This window comes from Loxodonta africana, chromosome 21 (genome assembly GCF_030014295.1).
Source record: "Loxodonta africana isolate mLoxAfr1 chromosome 21, mLoxAfr1.hap2, whole genome shotgun sequence".
NCBI lineage: Eukaryota > Metazoa > Chordata > Mammalia > Proboscidea > Elephantidae > Loxodonta > Loxodonta africana.
The window spans coordinates 34,030,114-34,047,715 of NC_087362.1; the positions used below are offsets into that span (position 1 = coordinate 34,030,114).

The following is a 17,602-nucleotide window of genomic DNA, read 5'->3' on the forward strand; positions in this document are numbered from 1 at the left end:
CTCACTCTGCCATTCTCTAATGGCCTGGGCTACGCGTTAGCTGAGGTTTAAATAGTGCTCTGCCCTGCCAGCCCAGCATCTGGTTTCTGATGAATCCTGAGCCTGCAGCTCTGTGGTATGACTGACCACTCACCAGCCTGTCTTCTTTTAGGGATCATGCCTGGCCGCTACAATCAGGAGGTGGGCCAGACCATTCCCGTCTTTGCCTTCCTGGGAGCCATGGTGGTCCTGGCCTTCTTTGTGGTACAAATTAACAAGGCCAAGAGCAGGCCCAAGCGGAGGAAGCCCAGGGTGAAGCGCCCCCAGCTCATGCAGCAGGTGCACCCCCCAAAGACCCCATCTGTGTGAGTGCCAGGAGAGCCAGGGCGCCTTCTTGACGGCTCAACGGGCAGCGGAGCTGGAGAAGGCTTTGCACGGGGCCCCCTGGTCAGAGGGACCCAAAGTCCAGTGCGGGTGTGTTGGAGTTCCTTCTAGATGGCCTCCCCCTCTCAAGCGACTAGGGCTTGAGGTACATCTCCAGATGTCTTGGGGCCCGGCCCTGCCAGGAGGGACTCAGCAGTCAGCCTCAAGGGGGACATCACACAGCAGCACCAAAGACTCGGAGAGCTTCACAGGCGGCCTGGGGTCTTCTGACCTGAGAGGAAGATGTACTTAAACACTCGAACCAGCCCAGACCAAGTAAAACATGCTTGTTGACAGTTGTTTTCTATATTTATTGTTGGAAAAGTCACTTTAAGGACTCGTGGTATATGGAAGCAAAGCTATTTTTTTTTTTTTGGTCAACGGAATGCAGTTTTTTTACGATTACGACATCATGAGGATTAACACAGATTCCATTATCTCCTTTTTGATGAAAAGGACAGACTAAGATTTGAAGAAAACTAGCACAAATCTGTGAAACATAGACCTTCGCTTTATTTTTATAAGTATCAATTGCCATCATGTTTTGTAATTTGGGGTCTTGATTTCACCATTGTTGGTGAAGAAAATTTTCAATAAATAATGCATTATCTATATGAAGCTGAAAAGTCGTGTGCAGCTGGCTCTTTCTCTACTTCCATTTCTCTGCAGTGACAACCTGGAATGGATTCTTAATCAGCCTGCTCATTTTTATTATTATTGAGATATAATTCACATACTGTAAAGTTCACCTGTTTAATGTACTTTTTTTTAATGTATTTAATGTGACTTTTAATGTATTTACAGAGTTGTGCAACCATCACCACGATGTCATTTTAGAATGTTTTCATCATGCCCTAAAAGAAACCCTGTACCGTTTATCAGTTGCTCCCGTTTCCCCTCTTCCCCAGCTCCTGGCAACCACTAATCTACTTTGTCTCTTTGGGTTTGCCTATTGTGAACATTTTTGGAGTCATTGTCTGGAGTCACACGGTATTTTTCCTTTTGTGTCTGGCTTCTTTCACCTAGCATAACGTTTTCAAGGTCATCGATGTTGTAGCATGTATCAGTAGTTTACATTTTATGGTCAAATAATCCATTGTGTGGGTATACTCCCTTTGGTTTATCCATTCATCAGTTGATGGACGTTTGAGTTGCTGCCACGTTTTAGTTGTTACAAGTAATGCTACTATGAACAGTGGTGTGCAAGTTTTTGGTTCTCTTGGGTGTATACCCAGGAGTAGAATCACACAATAAGTATGTTTAACTGTTTGAGGAACTGCCAAACTGTTTTCCAAAGTGGGTGCACCATTTTACATTCCCGTCAGCAGCATGTGAAATTCCCGCTTCTCCACATCCTCGCCAGCGAGTTTCGTCTGTCTTTTTGATTCTAGACATTTTAGTGGTTATGAAGTGGTATCGCATTGTGGTTTTCGTTTACATTTCCCTAATGACTTAATAATGTTGAGCATCTTTCTGTGCTCTTGTTGGCTGTTTTGTATCTTCTTTAGTGCAGTGTCCATTCAGATGCTTTGCCCATTTTTTGAGTTGTCTTTTCATTGTTGAGTTGTAAGATTTTTTATTCTGAACAGAAGTTCCTTATCAGATACATGATTTGCAAGTGTTTTCTCCCATCCTGAGGGTTGTTATTTCACTTATTTGAGGGTGTCCTTTGAAGCACAAACATCTTTAATTTTGGGCAGTTCAATTTTTGTTCTCTTTGCTTGCAAATGTTTTAGGCATTATACCTAAGGAACCGTTGCCTAATCTAAGGCAGCCCATTGAGTTTTAACCCCTGCCTGACCAATCTGTTTTCTGTATCTGCCAGACCAGATATCAGCCTTCACAAGTAGGGGTTGAGTGACTGGAAAGGAGGAGGAGAGGCCATGTGGGACCAGGGGTGCTGATGGGGTCGTGGGGGAAGCACCTGAGCCATAGCAAGTGGCCTTGGCTCTATCTGTCTTCTTTGGGGACTAGATATCTCATCTCCAGAGGTGGCATTTGGAACTGGGGGTCTTTGCCATTCCTTCCCACCAGGAGGATCAGTTAAACCCGCTGCCATCGAGTCGATTCCGACTTATAGCAACCCTATAGGACAGATCAGTTGGATGGCTTTAAAACTCGTCTGTATATACCGCTCACCTTCAGGACCAGTTTTCCTGGCCCCAACTTCTTCCCCTGGCGCAGGTGGCCCAGGTCACGCCTTGTCTGCTGTCTCCGGAGACTGGAAGGTAGAAGGTGATCATGGTGCTTTCCTGAGCCAGAGCCCTTAGGTGGGTTTCCCACCAGGATGGGATGGACCCTGCTGGCCAGGAACCGAGCATTCTCATGGCCGGTCACCAGGCACATGACTGTAGCGAGTTAAGCCATTCTATTTGTAGGGCCAGGAAGTTGGGACCAGGACACAAGGACAAAGCATATGAGCATGGACACCCAAACCACAGATTGAGGCTAAATTAGGAACAAAAGAGAATTTAAAAAGTATTCAGATTTTTAGGAGCTGTGCTTACGGTAAACCAAGAAGGGAAGCCTGGTGGGAGATAATCTAACAAGGTGAAGTTCAGTAGCAACACATGTGAAGAGCTGTGGTGGTTTTGGAGAAGCGGCCTGAGTTACACAGGGGCCCGAGGGCATGAACAGGCTCAGCCTGTGTGCGTGCAGGGGCTGGAGGACATGAATGGGCTCAGCCTGCAGGCATGCAGGGGATGTGAATGGGGTGGGCCTGGGGCCTGCAGGGGCATGCTCTCAGTAGGCAGAGGCAGGGTAGTGAGCCTGCCACAGAGGCTGAGTTAGTACAAGGGCAGCATCTAAAAATAAAGTGGATATTGTTTGTGTCTCATAGACAGACCAGTATTAGTGCTGTGTGCCAAGCATATTGTCAAGTGTGATATGCACATCATTTCATTTTTACGCAAGCAGTGTAAGGTAGGGACATTGGCTCCCATTTTATAGGTTCGTCAACTTACCCAGAATCACATGGTTAGCAGCAAAGTTGGATTTGAACTTGACTCTGCCTCGATTCCAAGGCTTGTGTGCCTAATCTCCATTTTCTCCTGCTGTCCTCTGTGGTGTCCTGCTTCTGACTGCGTCATATTAAAGGGACAGCGACACTAGAAGGTTGATCGGGACCACAAGGGGCCATGGGACAAAGCCATGGAAGGGACGAGGTGAGTGAAGGAGCAGGTGAGATTGAGCCAGGAGTAGAGAGCTCTTGGTGGGAAAGCTTCTGCAGATCCGAGTGAAGACCCGGCGCCAGGGGGTCCCTGTGAGACAGCTTTGGGTCCAGCATAAACTGCTATGTTCAAGAAGGGAGACCTTCTTGGAGGTAGGTACCCCTTGCAGGATAGCTGCAGTGGGAGACCAGGGGTCCACCAGGGGGAATGTTCTAGAGAGGATGTTGTCATTCGTGGGATGGGCATGGCACTAAGACCCTGGCCCCATAAGACTCTGACCTCAGATGCCTGGAGTTCAGCTCTAGCCTGGCCCCTTTCTGCTTGCACACCTTCACTTCTCTGATCGTAGTGTATCGGGCCTAGTTACTTGCCAGCTACAGAGCCAGTGCCCAGTCAGTGTCAGCTGTTGGTAATGATAATTTCATGATGGCAGCTGTGCCCAAAGGCTGCCAGGCAGGTTCTCTGGCTGGGTCCACCAGTCTTGCCCCAGGCTGGGCCTACTCCCTTCTGTGAAGAGATCCTTTCTTACATGGACTCCCATGGACAGTCCTAGTAAATAACTGCATCTTTTTAAAAGAACCAAAACACGAGTGAATGAACCAGACCACAACCATAGAATATACCTGGGTGTCTACAGGACTCCAAGTTCCCTGGAGGGACTAGTTCTAGAGGTCGGACCCCAGGTTTCATTCCTAACCACCGCTTTCTCCCTTGAGAGTTGGGCAGGTGCCCTGAGTGCAGCAACTAAATGAGATGCTGTGTGCAGGTGAGACACAAATGATAATCACAGCTGGGCACCCCCTTGCCCACATTCAGAGTAGGGTGGGTCCTAAGCCCTCATTCCTTCTGAGTGGTGTCTTACACAGAGAAAAGAGGATGAGTCATACACACACACACACACACACACACAAACACACACGACACCACATGAGGATCTGTCCACAAGCCAACAAACACCTGGGGCTATAGAAGCTGAGTAAGACTAGGAAAGACCTTCCTTTAGAGACCACAAAGAGAATAGCTCTGCTGACACGCTGAACTTGGACTTCTAGTCTCCAGAGCGGTGAGACAGTAAATTCTGATCTTTGAAGCATTTTGTGACATTTATGTTATGGTAGCCCTAGGAAACTAAGACAGTTGCTGTCACCAAATCCAGAATACAGTTCTGAGCTTCCCATAGCCGTGGTAAAAAGGGCAAAAAGGATATGCCTGGTTCCCACAGCAATTAAGGCAAAACTGCCCCTTGCATTTTCCTTATGAGCCTCCCCCACTTCTCAGAATGGTTGTTCTGCACAAAGAGGATTTATTGGGATCATCAACTGTCCCTGCCTGTGTGGTCCCTATGGGCCAGCTGGTGGGAGGTGTCAGTGTGGAGTACAGGTTAGATCATCAGCTTTGCTTCCTTGTCTCCCTCCCCCCTGAGCCACCCTCATTGTCTCCCCGAAGCCTCCAAGCCAGAGCCTGGTGCCAGGCCTGGCTGGGCTCAGTGGAGGTGGCCGCTGCCTGTAGATGGGGGGTGCCCAGCAGGACGCCTCTCCACAGCTCAGAGGAAAGGTCATGCAGCCCTGGATGCCGGCAGAGAGCAGATATCAAAGCCCTGTAGAATGAAGAGGTTCTCCCCCTTGCCTGGGATTTCACAGGCTGCTGGCCAATTTCTAAGTCATGCACACTAATGGGCAGCTAATGAGGGGCCTGCTGGTAGGGCAGACTGTGGCCCCTGGCCCCAGAAGCCAAGATGAAGGAGGTACAAAGCCCCCAGCTGCTGATTAAGGCCTCTTTGTCTTCTTTCTCACTGCAATCAGGAGGCCGGGTTTGGGGGAAGGAGTAAAATGGCTTGACTCCGGGTGAATGCCCAGGGAGAGCTGTGTGCAGTATTGCAGGGTGTGCGACCTGGGCAGAGAGTGACACAGTGTGTGCCCCCTCCACCACCCTGCCTGTAGCCACATCCACAGTCCCCGCTCCGTGCCGTGTCCAGTGCCGTCGTCAGGTGTTTTAAACCTCCAGCATGGAGGAGGTGGAGCTAAAGCCCTGCTGTAGCAAGAATGGCTTACCCGGCACAGCCCCCCTAGGTCTAAGCCAGGGAACCCCAGAATGCAGTGGGCCTTTCCAGGAGCACCAACTTCTGCCATGACTGAGGCTTCACACAAGATGTTCCCACCTTCCAGAAGGTTTTGTCCCGCCCTTCACCTTTGGGATACCAATTTCTCCACCCCACGCCCAATATTTCTCCCATTGGACCATGGTTATTGTCTGATCTTGACCTTGGCCACCAGAGTAGAGACCCTTCTCTTGCCCTTCTGAGTCCTAAGTCCTGGCATACAGTAGGCACTTGATCAGTCAGTGTTTGTTGAATGACTGATTGAGAACACAATTGGATCCCAGATATGTGGGGTGTAGTAGGTTGGATGGTGGCCCCCAAAAAGATTCGTCTACCTGGAACCTTGTAAACATGACCTTGTTTGGAAAAAGGTTTTTTGCAGATGTAGTTAAGTGGAAAATCTTCAGATACATTCGTCCTAGATTATCTGAACGGACCCTAAGTTGAATGACAAGTGCCTTATAAGAAGAAGAGTAGACACAGAAGAGGAGAAGGCGGAGGCCAAGCAATACCTGGAACCACCAGAAGCTGTGAGAGAGAGGTAAGGAAGGATCCTCCCCTAGAGCCTCCAGAAGGAGCATGTGCTCCAGAACTATGAGACAGTAACCTTCTGCTGCTTTAAGTCACCAAGTCTGTGGTAATTTGTTACAGCAGCCACAGGAAATGAATACATGGGGGAAACCAACCTTCCTTTTCATCTCTCTTCTGGAGTCTGTACTCATCCATCCATCCATTCACTCACTCATTTGTTCACTCAGGACTTCTGTCCAGGGCCTTGTCAGGATCAGAGTCAGGGCTGGGGGTGCAGGGAGGCAGCAGGACATGGCAGGCCTTGCGATGAGGTCCTGTCGCTTGCCAGCCATGACACTGTGAACCACGAGCTGACCGTGCCTGAGTGCCACTCCTGCTCGGGATGTGGGGATGGTGGTAGCACCCCCAGAGAGTCGGTGTAAGGATCCAGTGAGCTAGAGAGTGTACTCATGGCAGGCCCCACTCACGGTAACCCTCCTTTCAGGGTAGCAATTTCAGTGCTGCCTAAGATGGTGTCCCAGCTCCCACCTCACATTCTGGCTCTGTGTTCACTGGGGATGTGGGAAGCTGGTGGTTCAGCAGGTCACACATTATTGATAACCCACTGCCATGCAGGGCCACTAACCAAATCCGCCCTTGAGGTAACCAGAGTCAGGGGCTGAGGAAGTAAGAAACCACACCAGAAAAAGGCCTTTGGGGCTGGTCTGGGGCTGGCAGATAAGGACTGATTAGAGGAGGTGGGGCTCTGGGCTCTGAGGATGGCTATGTTAGAACAGTGGTTCTCAAGGTGGGGAGGAGCCTGAGTGTTAGGGACTACTCGTTAAAAATGCAAATTCCCAGACACCCCCCCACCCCCCATCAGAACTGCTGAATGGGAAACCCTGAGGGTGGGCCCAGCTGTCTGTTTTCACGTGCCGCCAGGGGATTCTGATGCATGTTGGGGTTGAGAGCGGGGAGTTAGAGGGAGCCTGGATTCCAGGATTAATCAGGTCCGAATGAGAATTCACAGTGTGACCTTTATGTGCTGCATTTCCTGGGACGAGGCCATTTCCAATATTCTGCTGTCTTTGCTGGCCATGTATCTGATGGTGAGTGCCAACGGGGTTTCGGAGAAGTGGTCACACAGTGGAGTCTCTGCACTCAAAGCGTGAGCGGCAGCATCAGCCTTCTGAGAGCTAGTTAGGGATGCAGAGTTCAAGCCCCACCCAGGCCGCATGAACTTGCAAGTGCATTTGAACAAGCCCCCCAGGCCATGTGAGGAGCACTGGTTGGAGCTGGGAGGAAGAGGGAAGTGGAAGGAGCCAGCCCTGAGGAAGCACCTGCCCATAGCCTGCGTGATGTCCACGCAGGAGCTTACATCCCCTTGGCCTCTGCCACGTGGGTACGTGAGCCTCCTCTTGCAGGTGAGGAAGCCGCCGGGCGTCTTAGGTTTCTCATGTTGCTCTAACAGAAATACCACTAGCAGAATGGCTGTCACGAATGAATTTATTCTCTCACGGTTTAAGAGGCCGAAAGTCTGAATTCAGGGTGCCAGCTCTACGGGAAGGCTCTCTCTCTCTCTCTGTTGGCTTTGTCGGAAGGACCTTGTCATCAGTCTTCCCCTGGTTTAGGAGCTTCTCAGTGCAGAGACCCCAGATCCAAAGGATGTGCTCTGTCCCTGGCACTTCTTCCTTCGTAGGAGGTCCCTCTCCTCTCTGGTCAACTCTCTCTTTTATATCCCAAAAGAGTTGGACACAAGATACAACCTAATCCTGTAGACTGAGCCTGCCTCGTTAACATAACTGCCACTAATCCTGCCTCATTAACATCACAGAGGTTAGGATTTATAACACAAGGATAATCACAATCAGATCATAAAATGGTAGACAACCACACAATACTGGGAATCATGGCCTAGCCTAGTTGACACATATTTTTGGGGGACACAATTCAATTCATAACACTGGACCTCAGAGCTCACCCTGTGGGCAAGTGGCAGGACCAGACCCTGAGGGTCTGCACTCTTTCCATGCCACCTTCCTCAGACCGGGACCTCAGAGGGCACCGGAGGGAGTAGGCCTTGAGAAAGTGACCTCGGGGGTCACTGTGGTGTACCCCTGCTGCTTTGATTTTTCCAGCTGTGCTGCTGTAACCCTGGGTGGGGGGATAAGGGCAGCCTGAGAAAGCGCCACCCGCCAGGGAGGGGCTGAGCCAGGATAGGGGCGGAGGAAGGAGTCTTAAGACTTCACCCAGCCCTGGCTCGGACAGAAGTCTCAGAAGCAGCAAGTCCTTGGGTCAGATGGCCCTGCCCACTTGTCCCTGTCCTCCAAGGACTTGGGACATGACCCCTACACATGTTTTCTAGGGCCCCTTAACTAAGACTCATTTACCCCCCAACAGAGCTAGAATCTGCCTTTTTCTACCCTTCCGGACTCCAGAAAAGCAGCTGGCCTGCCTAGAGAGAGCCTGACTGGTGGCTGAGGACCCTCTCTTGCCCTGAAGTTGCCATCTGGTGGTGAGGACTAGTGTATCAGCAGGGGGGCTTCAGCTGGGAGCAGAGGGGTCGGGAGGATTGCCAGGAGGGAGAATCGGAGCTTTGGAAGTAGGGGGAGGTCCTTGGGGCTGAGTGGTAGGCCGAAGCGAAGATAAATGGGTAGAAAGAAGGGTGGGGGAAGGAAGTGGGCATTTGTTTAGGGGAGGAGGGCCAGATGTTATGGGCGCATGACAACCATATGCTTTGGGAGGGGGCAGAGGCAAAGGAAGAAGTAGATGGTGTCTTGGGGAGGGGGAGGTAGACCCCTGCAGGGAGGAACTTGGTATCAAGCCCTTCCCCTCCTTCCTCTGTCCCCTTTAGCTATGGAGGGACAGACCCCAGGAAGCAGAGACCTTGCAGAAAAATCCCCCCTTGCTGCGCACCCCCGCAGCTTGTCCTCGCTTGGGGCTGTCTTCATTCTGATGAAATCCTCCCTGGGGGCTGGCCTGCTCAACTTTCCCTGGGCCTTCTACCAGGCCGGTGGGTTGGCCCCGGCCTTCCTTGTGGAGCTGGTGAGTCCCTGGGGCCAGGGAGGAGATGGCTGCTGGTTTTTCAGGTGGTTCTTGGTGTCGCTTCTGCAGAACTCTCTGTCTTACAGACTGCACGTCTGGGGTTTCCTTTCCCTCTGCTAATGAGGGTAGAGACCACACCACTGTAGCACCAGGCAGGGAGCTGGGCCGGTCCATGGCAGAGGGTCACAGAGCCCGTTAGACTTGGACAGCACTCACAAATCTGGCATTACAGTCCCAAGGAGCCGTGTCTAGGCGGCCACCTGCCCGCCTGGCTGAGTGTTTTTGCCTACTGGGACCAGCTCGATAACGAAATCTTAAATCCTGTGTGCAACAGAAATCACGCCTGGGGTGAGTCACTCCACCATATACACACACGGTGCACATAACACACACATAGCACGTGTGCACACGCATAACAGCATGCACACACACGTGCTCACGTACTGCACACACATACACACACGTGTGCACGCTCACAGGCCTTTTGTGATGTCGGGGAGGGGGGGTTCAACTACTTCTGGCTGCTGGGTCCCCGAGTCCAGAGGCCGAACCTCCTTTAGTGGAGGAGAGCCAGCTGATGAGCACAGCATCATGTTACTTCCTGAGCTTCCCCCCCGCCCCCCGGGCTCATGAGAACTCTGCCTTTTGTGGTCAGCTCCCTGACACAGTTCCCCTGTTCTATGACAGCCGGGGGGGTAATTGATGAGCTTTAATGATTTATGGGCCACAGGGCCTTTCAAGTCTCCTGGGAACTACTGCCTCCCGCTCTGGTTGAGTCCATTATAACCCCCCCACCCCTATCCCCAGTGTAGGCCAAGCGCCTGCTCTGTGCTGGCGTTGTTCCGGCACTGGATGAATAAGACAGTGTGGCCCCTGTCCTTGTGACACTTGCGTTTTCATAGGGAAATCAGACAAGATACAAGTCTTCAGAGAACATCATTTCCCGTGGTGGTAAGTGCTGGGAGGGTCAGGAGGGTGGGACAGCCTGCAGGGTGGGCAGCAAGGTCCCTCTGAGGAGGTGATGTGTGAGCCACGCCACAGCGGAAATGGCAAGAGCCTCTTGTTGTGCATGTGTGGGGAGGCCTGGCTGTGTTTGGATGAGTGCAGCAGTAAGGCTCCCGTTATGGGACGCTGAGGAGGAAGCCCTGCTCTCAGGTCATGGGGTTAAAGGTGAAGCGGGTGGGGCTCAGGCACAGATGCAGCCAACCCAGGGCCCCTGGTAAGGGCTGCAAAGGGGTCACATGGGCATCTTGCTGAAATACAGATCCTGAAATGCAGCTCGTCTGGGAGGCCTGATATTGTACATTTCCCATAAATGCCCAGTGACGCGGCTGCTGCTGGTGGCTTGCCCTTTGTGTAGGAGGGTCTAGAGACCCCTGCCTTGACCAGACTTGAGCCCACAAGGAGACCTTAAACACGAATGCAAGGAACCCCTGCCAGGGAAAGAATTGGGCAGATAGCAGCAACTCTCCCACCCACTCAGCCAGTGCTTTTCCATCCAGAGCTGCCAGGTTGCTGGGGAGGGGTGGATTGGCTGGGGTGACCTTGGTACGAAGCCTGCCCCGCCCTTAGCTTGTGATATCCCATTACACAGGCCCTACTCTGGTCCGTGGAGCATTGCAAACTCCCTACATCCCTACATTACTGGGTGCGGCTGTAGGTCTCCAGTGACCCATTAGCATGTGTGGTATAATGAAACCCCAGCCCTCTCTTCGGGGCGGGCCTGAGCCAGAGGTAAAGGCTGGTTTCCTGCCCTGCTGCTCAGGGTATACAGTCCCCTCCAGCAGGTCACCTGGTCCTGCACAGACAGTTCATCTCCTTAGCAGAGACGCACAAGTCACGGGCAGGGGCTCCTTCTGACTCCCTCTCCTTCCTTTTGTCCACAAATGTTTATTGAGTGCCTGCTGTGTGTGAGGCACTTCTCGGGGGCAAAAAAAGACAAGGTACCAGTCTTCACAGAGCCTAGACTCTGGTGGATGAGAGAGAAGACAAAGAATGCCATAATATGTGCACGGCTGCAAGGATCCATTTCCTAGAGCCACCATGACAAAGTACCACAAACAACGTAGCTTAAAACAATGGAAATGTATTCTCTCACAGTTCTGGGGGCCAGAAATCCGAAATCAAGGTGTCGGCAGGGCCGTGATCCCTCTGAAGGCTCTAGGGGAGGAACCTTCTTTGCCTCTTTCAGCTTCTGGTATCTAGGCATTCCTTGGTTTGTGGCTACATCACGCCAACCTCTGTCTGCCTTCACGTGGCCTCCTCCCGTGTCTGTCTGCTCATCTGCCTCTCGTAAAGACATTTGTCATTGGATTTAGGTCTGACTTGAATAATACACAGCTCTGGTGGAGCAGTGGTTAAGAGCTTGGCTGCTAACCGAAAGGTCGGCGGTTCACATCCGCCAGTCGCTCCTTGGAAACTGCAGGGGCAGTTCTTCTCTGTCCTATAGAGTCGCTATGAAGAGCCCTGGTGGCACAGTGGTTAAGAGCTTGGCTGCTAACCAAAAGGTCAGCAGTTCAAATCCACCAGTTGCTCCTTGGTAACTGTATGGGGCAGCTCTACTCTGTCCTATAGAGTCACTATGAGTCGGAATCAACTCAGCAGCAGTGGGGTTTTGAATAATCTAAAATGATCTCATCTGGAAAGCCTTAGATTACATCTGCTGAGACCTAAAGGTCACAGTCACAGGTTTCCGGGGCTAGGACATGGACATATCTTTTGGGGGGCCTCCATTCAAACCACTACAGACAGTAAGTGTGCCCAAGGAAGGCGTGGGCATGGAAGCAGCCAACCTAGGGTGCTCCTAGCAGGCTCCTCTCAGAGCCTGAAATGGAGAGTTTAGCCTAGCCTGGGGGCAGGGGCATCAGCAGAGGCTTTCTGGAGGGAGTGATGTTGGAGAGGAGGTGCAGAGAATAAGCAGGAGTTTGCCAGGTGAAGGGGGAGTGGATGCGAGGGGTGTGCTCTGGGCTGAGCAGCCGGCACAGACAAAGGTGTAGTGGCGGAGGGAGCCTGGACAGTTGTTCTCCAAAGTTTCAAGTTAGACGTTTCTCCTCGGCAGCCCTAGCTCTGGCCTCTGGAGTAGTGCGGGATCAGCCTGTGTGTCCAGTAGCGTGAGCTGAGTCTGCAGTGTGTGAGGAGGCTTCCCCCCTGGCTGAGGATCTCCCGCTCAGGACAGCTCTTCTCCATAGGGACCAGGTCCAGCTTAGGGACAGGCAGTGGTCCGTTCAGGAGAGGCTCAGAAGTACCTAAGTCTGTGGGCTCGCAGGGCCTTGCACACATCATTGGTGGGAGTATCGGACAGCACAACCACTTGGGAAAGAAAGCAGTTTGGCAGTTTCGTATAAAATTAAACATATGTCCACCCTAATACCCAGCAATTCTAGGAGAAATAAGAACATGTGTCCTCAAAAATGTCCTAGAATGCTCAGCACAGCATTGTTCATAGTACCCCAAAACTGAAAACAAATCAGATGGCTATCAGCCAGTGAACGGATAGACACATCGTAGTACGTTCATGCAATAGAATACCAATCAGCAAAAGTAGGTTTAAACTGCTGATGAGATAAACCCACACAACGTGATGAATCTCACAAACATGCCGATTTGAAGGAGCCAGTTGGGAATTGATTGGGAAGGGACAGGAGGGAACTTCTCAGGGCGAGGTAATGTTCTATATTTCGATAAGGGTTTGAGTGGCACTTGTACGTTTGTTTTAACTCTTCAAATAATAACCGGTACCAATTATTAATGAGTCGATTCTGACTCATCGTGACCCCATGTGTGTCAGAGTAGACTTGTGCTCCACAGAGTTTTCAGTGGCTGATTTTTCAGAAGTAGATTGCCAGGCCTTTCTTCCACAGTACCCTCTGGGTAGACTTGAACTTCCAGACTTTAGGTTACCAGGTGAGCATGTTAACTGTATCATTCACGGACTCTCTTCAAATGATACCGTTAAGATTTGTGCTGCAGTTCATTGTATGTAAACTTCATCTCACAAGAGAGAAAAGAACCATAGACAAATACCAGGCTCTGATGAATGATATGCGTGCCAAAGTATCTGGGGGAGGCATAGTGCTGTCTGCAACTTACTTTGAAATGCTTCCAAAGTGATCATGGATTGATGCATGCATAGAGGCATGGGTAGACAGGTAGAGATGTGGTAAACAGATATGCCATCTGCTCATGGTCAAACCTAGGTGGTGGGCACATGGCTATTTACTGTAAAATTCTGTGAACCTTCCTGTATATTTGAAGAGCTTCATAACAAATGTTAGAAAAATATTTAAGCTGCAGGAGAGGGCGTATGGAGAGTAATAGTACTGCCACCATTTCTTGAGCACTTACTCTGAGCTGAGTGCTTTGCATGCTTTGTGTAATCCTAACGCATCACAACAGCCCTGTAAGTAGATGGTACTATCCCCACTTCACAAAGAAAGAGATAGACTCTGAACTCAGGTATGTCTGCTCCAGCTCCAGCTCCTAACCACCACGCTTCCCTGCCTCTCCAGCCATCCAGCCACACATGTGTGGTTAACTCTGTGGGTGTCTGCTGTCTCATTTGTCCAACTGGGGCAGAATGGTTAGAATCCCATGATCACAGACTCACAGCCAGAGACACCTTGTCTCAGAACAGAGGTGGGGCTGCTGGCACCTCCGCTGGAGGCCTCCCAAGCTGTAGGCAGCCTTGGCCTCTGCGGGTGAGAGGCCTAGCGGGGGGATCAGTACCAGATCCCCAAGGGGTGGCTGGCTATGGGGTGTGGTGGGGCGCCGCAGGCCTGGGCCCCTGGCTGACTGTCTCGCTCCTCAGGTCTCCATGGTCTTCCTGATCAGCGGGTTGCTCATCCTGGGCTACGCGGCCTCTGTAAGCGGCCAGTCCACCTATCAGGGTGTGGTCCGCGGGCTGTGTGGCCCCAGCGTCGGGAAGCTATGTGAAGCCTGTTTCATTGTCAACCTGCTCATGATCTCCGTGGCCTTCCTCAGGGTGATCGGGGACCAGCTGGAGAAGCGTGAGTACTGCCATCCTTGTTATTGTGGACTCCATATGTGCACATTTGCCGGCTCACTAATGTTTACCCCAAAATCAGTACTGGCGATGCCTTCGTGCTCATTCACCAATGTGCACAGAAAAATTTTAGCCCCGCAGCGTGCACCTTCCCAGCCGAGGTTGAACTAGGCATCTCTCTGTCTTCATGTCCATACTGTAAACAAGTGTCCTTTTTGTGCTGTAGTTAGTACTGTGTTTTTTGCATTTCTGTGATTTATTTGTTGGTGATTACACTGTTTAAAGGGACTCCCAAGCATAGTGCCCAAGTATTGCCTTATATTACTAACTGCTAGAAGGCTGTGGTGCGGTGTGCCTTACGGAGAAAATGTATGTGTTAGATGAGCTTCCTTTAGGCATGAGTGATAGGGCTACTGGCCGTGAGTTCAATGTTAATGAATCAACAACATATATTAAGTAAGGTATCTTTAAATAGAAACACATATAAAACAAGCTTATGTATTGACCAGTTGATGCAAATATCAAGACCAGAGGCTCACAGGAACCTCCTAACCCTGTATTTTCCCTGGAGCAGTGGTTCGGTATTTGCTAATTCAGTGTCTGCAGAGACTTTATATAGCATAAAAAAGCATAGCTACCATGAATAGTGAGAATCAAGTGTATCTCTGTTGAATTTAGGCCTGCCCTAGGGCGTGGAACCTGGTAAGCAGGAGGCAAGGAAGGCCCTGTGCTGGGCGGGGGGTATAGTGGAGGCAAAGACCACACCCCGCTCCCAGTGTCTGGGCAAGGGAGACTCTGGATGCATAATTACCAGTGTGATGAGAGAGAGAGAGGCTGCAGCCAGAATGTCTAGTGGAGAGTGCCCATTTTACAGTTGAGAAGACTGACCCAACTGCAAAGAAGCCCCTGATGAGAGATGACCAACACTACCTTAAATATTGGGATATGTCTATGACTGACTCCGCCCCCACACAACCACTGCGCCCACCTCCACTAAAAATCTTCCTCTGAGTACTGCGTTAACTGCATCCTGACAATTTTGATATGCTCTATTTTCATGTTGATTCCACTCAAAATATTTTCTAATTTTTGCTCTGATGCCTTTTTTGACTCATGGATTGTTTAGAATTGTGTTGTATAATTTCCAGTTATTTGGGAGTTTTCTAGATACCATTTTGTCTTCTATCTAAATTGTCTAATATTAGGAGAGAACATAATATGTGTGGTTTCAGTCTTTTTTATCAAGACCTGTCCTATTTTTTTTTAGTCCTATGGTCTAGCACACAGTCTGTCTTGCTGAGCGTCCCGTGTGCACTTGAAAAGGATGTGTACTCTGCAGTTGTTGGGGGCAGCGGTTTAGAAATGTGCGCTAGGTCAGCATGGTTGACGGTTTTGTTCAGACCTTCCATAACCTCACAGATTTTCTTTCCTTTCTTTTTTGTCGGTCTAGTTAGTCTATCAGTTTCTGAGCAAGAACTGTAAAATTGCCTACTATGATTATGGATTTGTATATTTCTCTCTATAATTCTTTCTCAGTTTTTGTCCCATGCCTTTTAAAGCTTTGTTTCTAGGCACAAACGTATGAATTGCCCCTTTCATGTGATGAAACATTCCCTTTTTGTCTCTGACGATACTTTGCCATTGAATCTGCCTCATATGATATTAACATAGCCACTCCAGATTCCTTATGGTTCGTGTTTGCATGATGTTTTTCTCTCTGTTCCTTTACTTTGAACCTAACTGCGCCTTGGGATATTAAAATGCATTTCTTGTAGGCAGCATATGGTCAGGTCTTGCTTTTTTAATCCATTTTGACAATCTCAGACTTTTAATTGGAACATAGTTATTGATTGATATGACTGGATTAAGGCCTACCATTTTGCTATTTGTTTGTTTATTCTGTCTGTCCTTTGGACCATGAGCAAAAAGGCCCCTGGCTATGGAATGCTGAAATTAAAGCCATCCATCCGTTGGGAAAGGAGCCCTGGTGGCACAATGGTTAAGCACTCAGCTGCTAACTGAAAGGTCGATGGTTCAAATGCACCAGCAGCTCAATGGGAAAAAAGACTGGCGATCTGCTCCCATAAAGATTACAGCATAGGAAGCCCTATGGGGCAGTTCTCCTCTGTCCTGCAGGGTCACTATGAGTGGGAATTGACTTGATGGCACATGATAACATCTCTTGGGAAGCACTGTCTTACCCATAAAGCCCTGAGGTTGGTGTATCTGAACCTCCACGTGGGTGAATGGGTACAAAAATGCCCTTGCCTGCCAGTGGCAAGTAGAGTTGATCTCAAGTTTTGACTTGAGTCAGTGGCTAGTGTTGTGTGTTGAGAAGGATGCTGAGGCTGTGTTCGGTAGTCAAGGGCCATGACTGGTTTGAGCCCTGAGCTGGGAATGGGGGCCACCCTGGCCCTGGGTGGATTGACAGGGGTGGAGAGAGTATTGCTTACATGTTTCCAGCTGGGTATTTAGGGATGTGCCTTCCCACAGGCAAGCCCAGGCTTCAGTGGTGGGGAGGGCAGATACAGGGCAGGATGTGTCCCCTCTGAGGGGGTGCTTAGGTGGGTCATCGGGTACCAATGATTGAACGCAGCTCCTGCTGCTGAGGACATCAGGGCGTGTCCTGGCCCCTGCTGGGCGTGAGCTCCTTCCCTCTGTCTCCACCAGTGTGTGACTTCCTCCTGCCCAGCATGCCGCTGGCCCCACAGCCCTGGTACACGGACCAGCACTTCACCCTGATCCTGCTCTCCATCCTGGTCATCCTGCCACTGTCCGCCCCGCGGGAGATCAGCTTCCAGAAATACACGAGGTATGGCACGGCAGGCACGTTCTGGCAGAGCAACAGCACTGCCCGGGTCCCCACCTGGGGAGCACCTGTGTCAGGGTTTCCTTGGGTGGTGCGCGCGACGGGTGAACATGCTCAGCCGCGCACCAAAAGGTTGAAGGTTCACGTCCACTCAGAGGTGCCTTGGAAGAAAGGCCTGGTGATCGATGCCTGGAAAATCAGCCATTGAAAACCCTGTGGAGCACAGCTCTGCTCTGGTACACATGGGCTCACCCCGAGTTGAGGTTGACTCAGTGATTCTGGTACACATGGGCTCACCCCGAGTTGAGGTTGACTTAGTGACTCTGGTACACATGGGCTCACCCCGAGTTGAGGTTGACTCAGTGACTCTGGTACACATGGGCTCACCCCGAGTTGAGGTTGACTCAGTGACTCTGATACACATGGGCTCACCCCGAGTTGAGGTTGACTCAGTGACAACTGATTTGTTTTTTGGGTTCTTTTTTGGTGGGATTAGGAGAGAGCTGCCAGGCCTGGCCTTTCCATTTGGAAAAGAAAAACAAATGGAAAAATTATACAATAGGTGG

At 50.5% G+C, this 17,602-nt stretch overlaps 2 protein-coding genes across 2 annotated transcripts in view; both read left to right on the plus strand.

Annotated features, from left to right (window-relative positions):
• The window catches only part of MBTPS1 (membrane bound transcription factor peptidase, site 1), a 55,149-nt gene extending 54,126 nt beyond the window's left edge, over positions 1-1,023 (plus strand). Inside the window, exon 23 of the mRNA XM_003418082.4 lies at positions 152-1,023. Coding sequence (XP_003418130.2) covers positions 152-348 — 197 coding nt within the window. The 3' untranslated portion in view covers positions 349-1,023. The remainder of the gene's footprint in view (positions 1-151) is intronic.
• A 1,297-nt stretch (positions 1,024-2,320) lies between these two features.
• Positions 2,321-17,602, plus strand: part of SLC38A8 (solute carrier family 38 member 8) — a 28,483-nt gene continuing 13,201 nt past the window's right edge. The window contains exons 1-3 of the mRNA XM_003418083.3: positions 2,321-9,225; positions 14,033-14,231; positions 16,898-17,039. Coding sequence (XP_003418131.2) covers positions 8,950-9,225; positions 14,033-14,231; positions 16,898-17,039 — 617 coding nt within the window. The 5' untranslated portion in view covers positions 2,321-8,949. The remainder of the gene's footprint in view (positions 9,226-14,032; positions 14,232-16,897; positions 17,040-17,602) is intronic.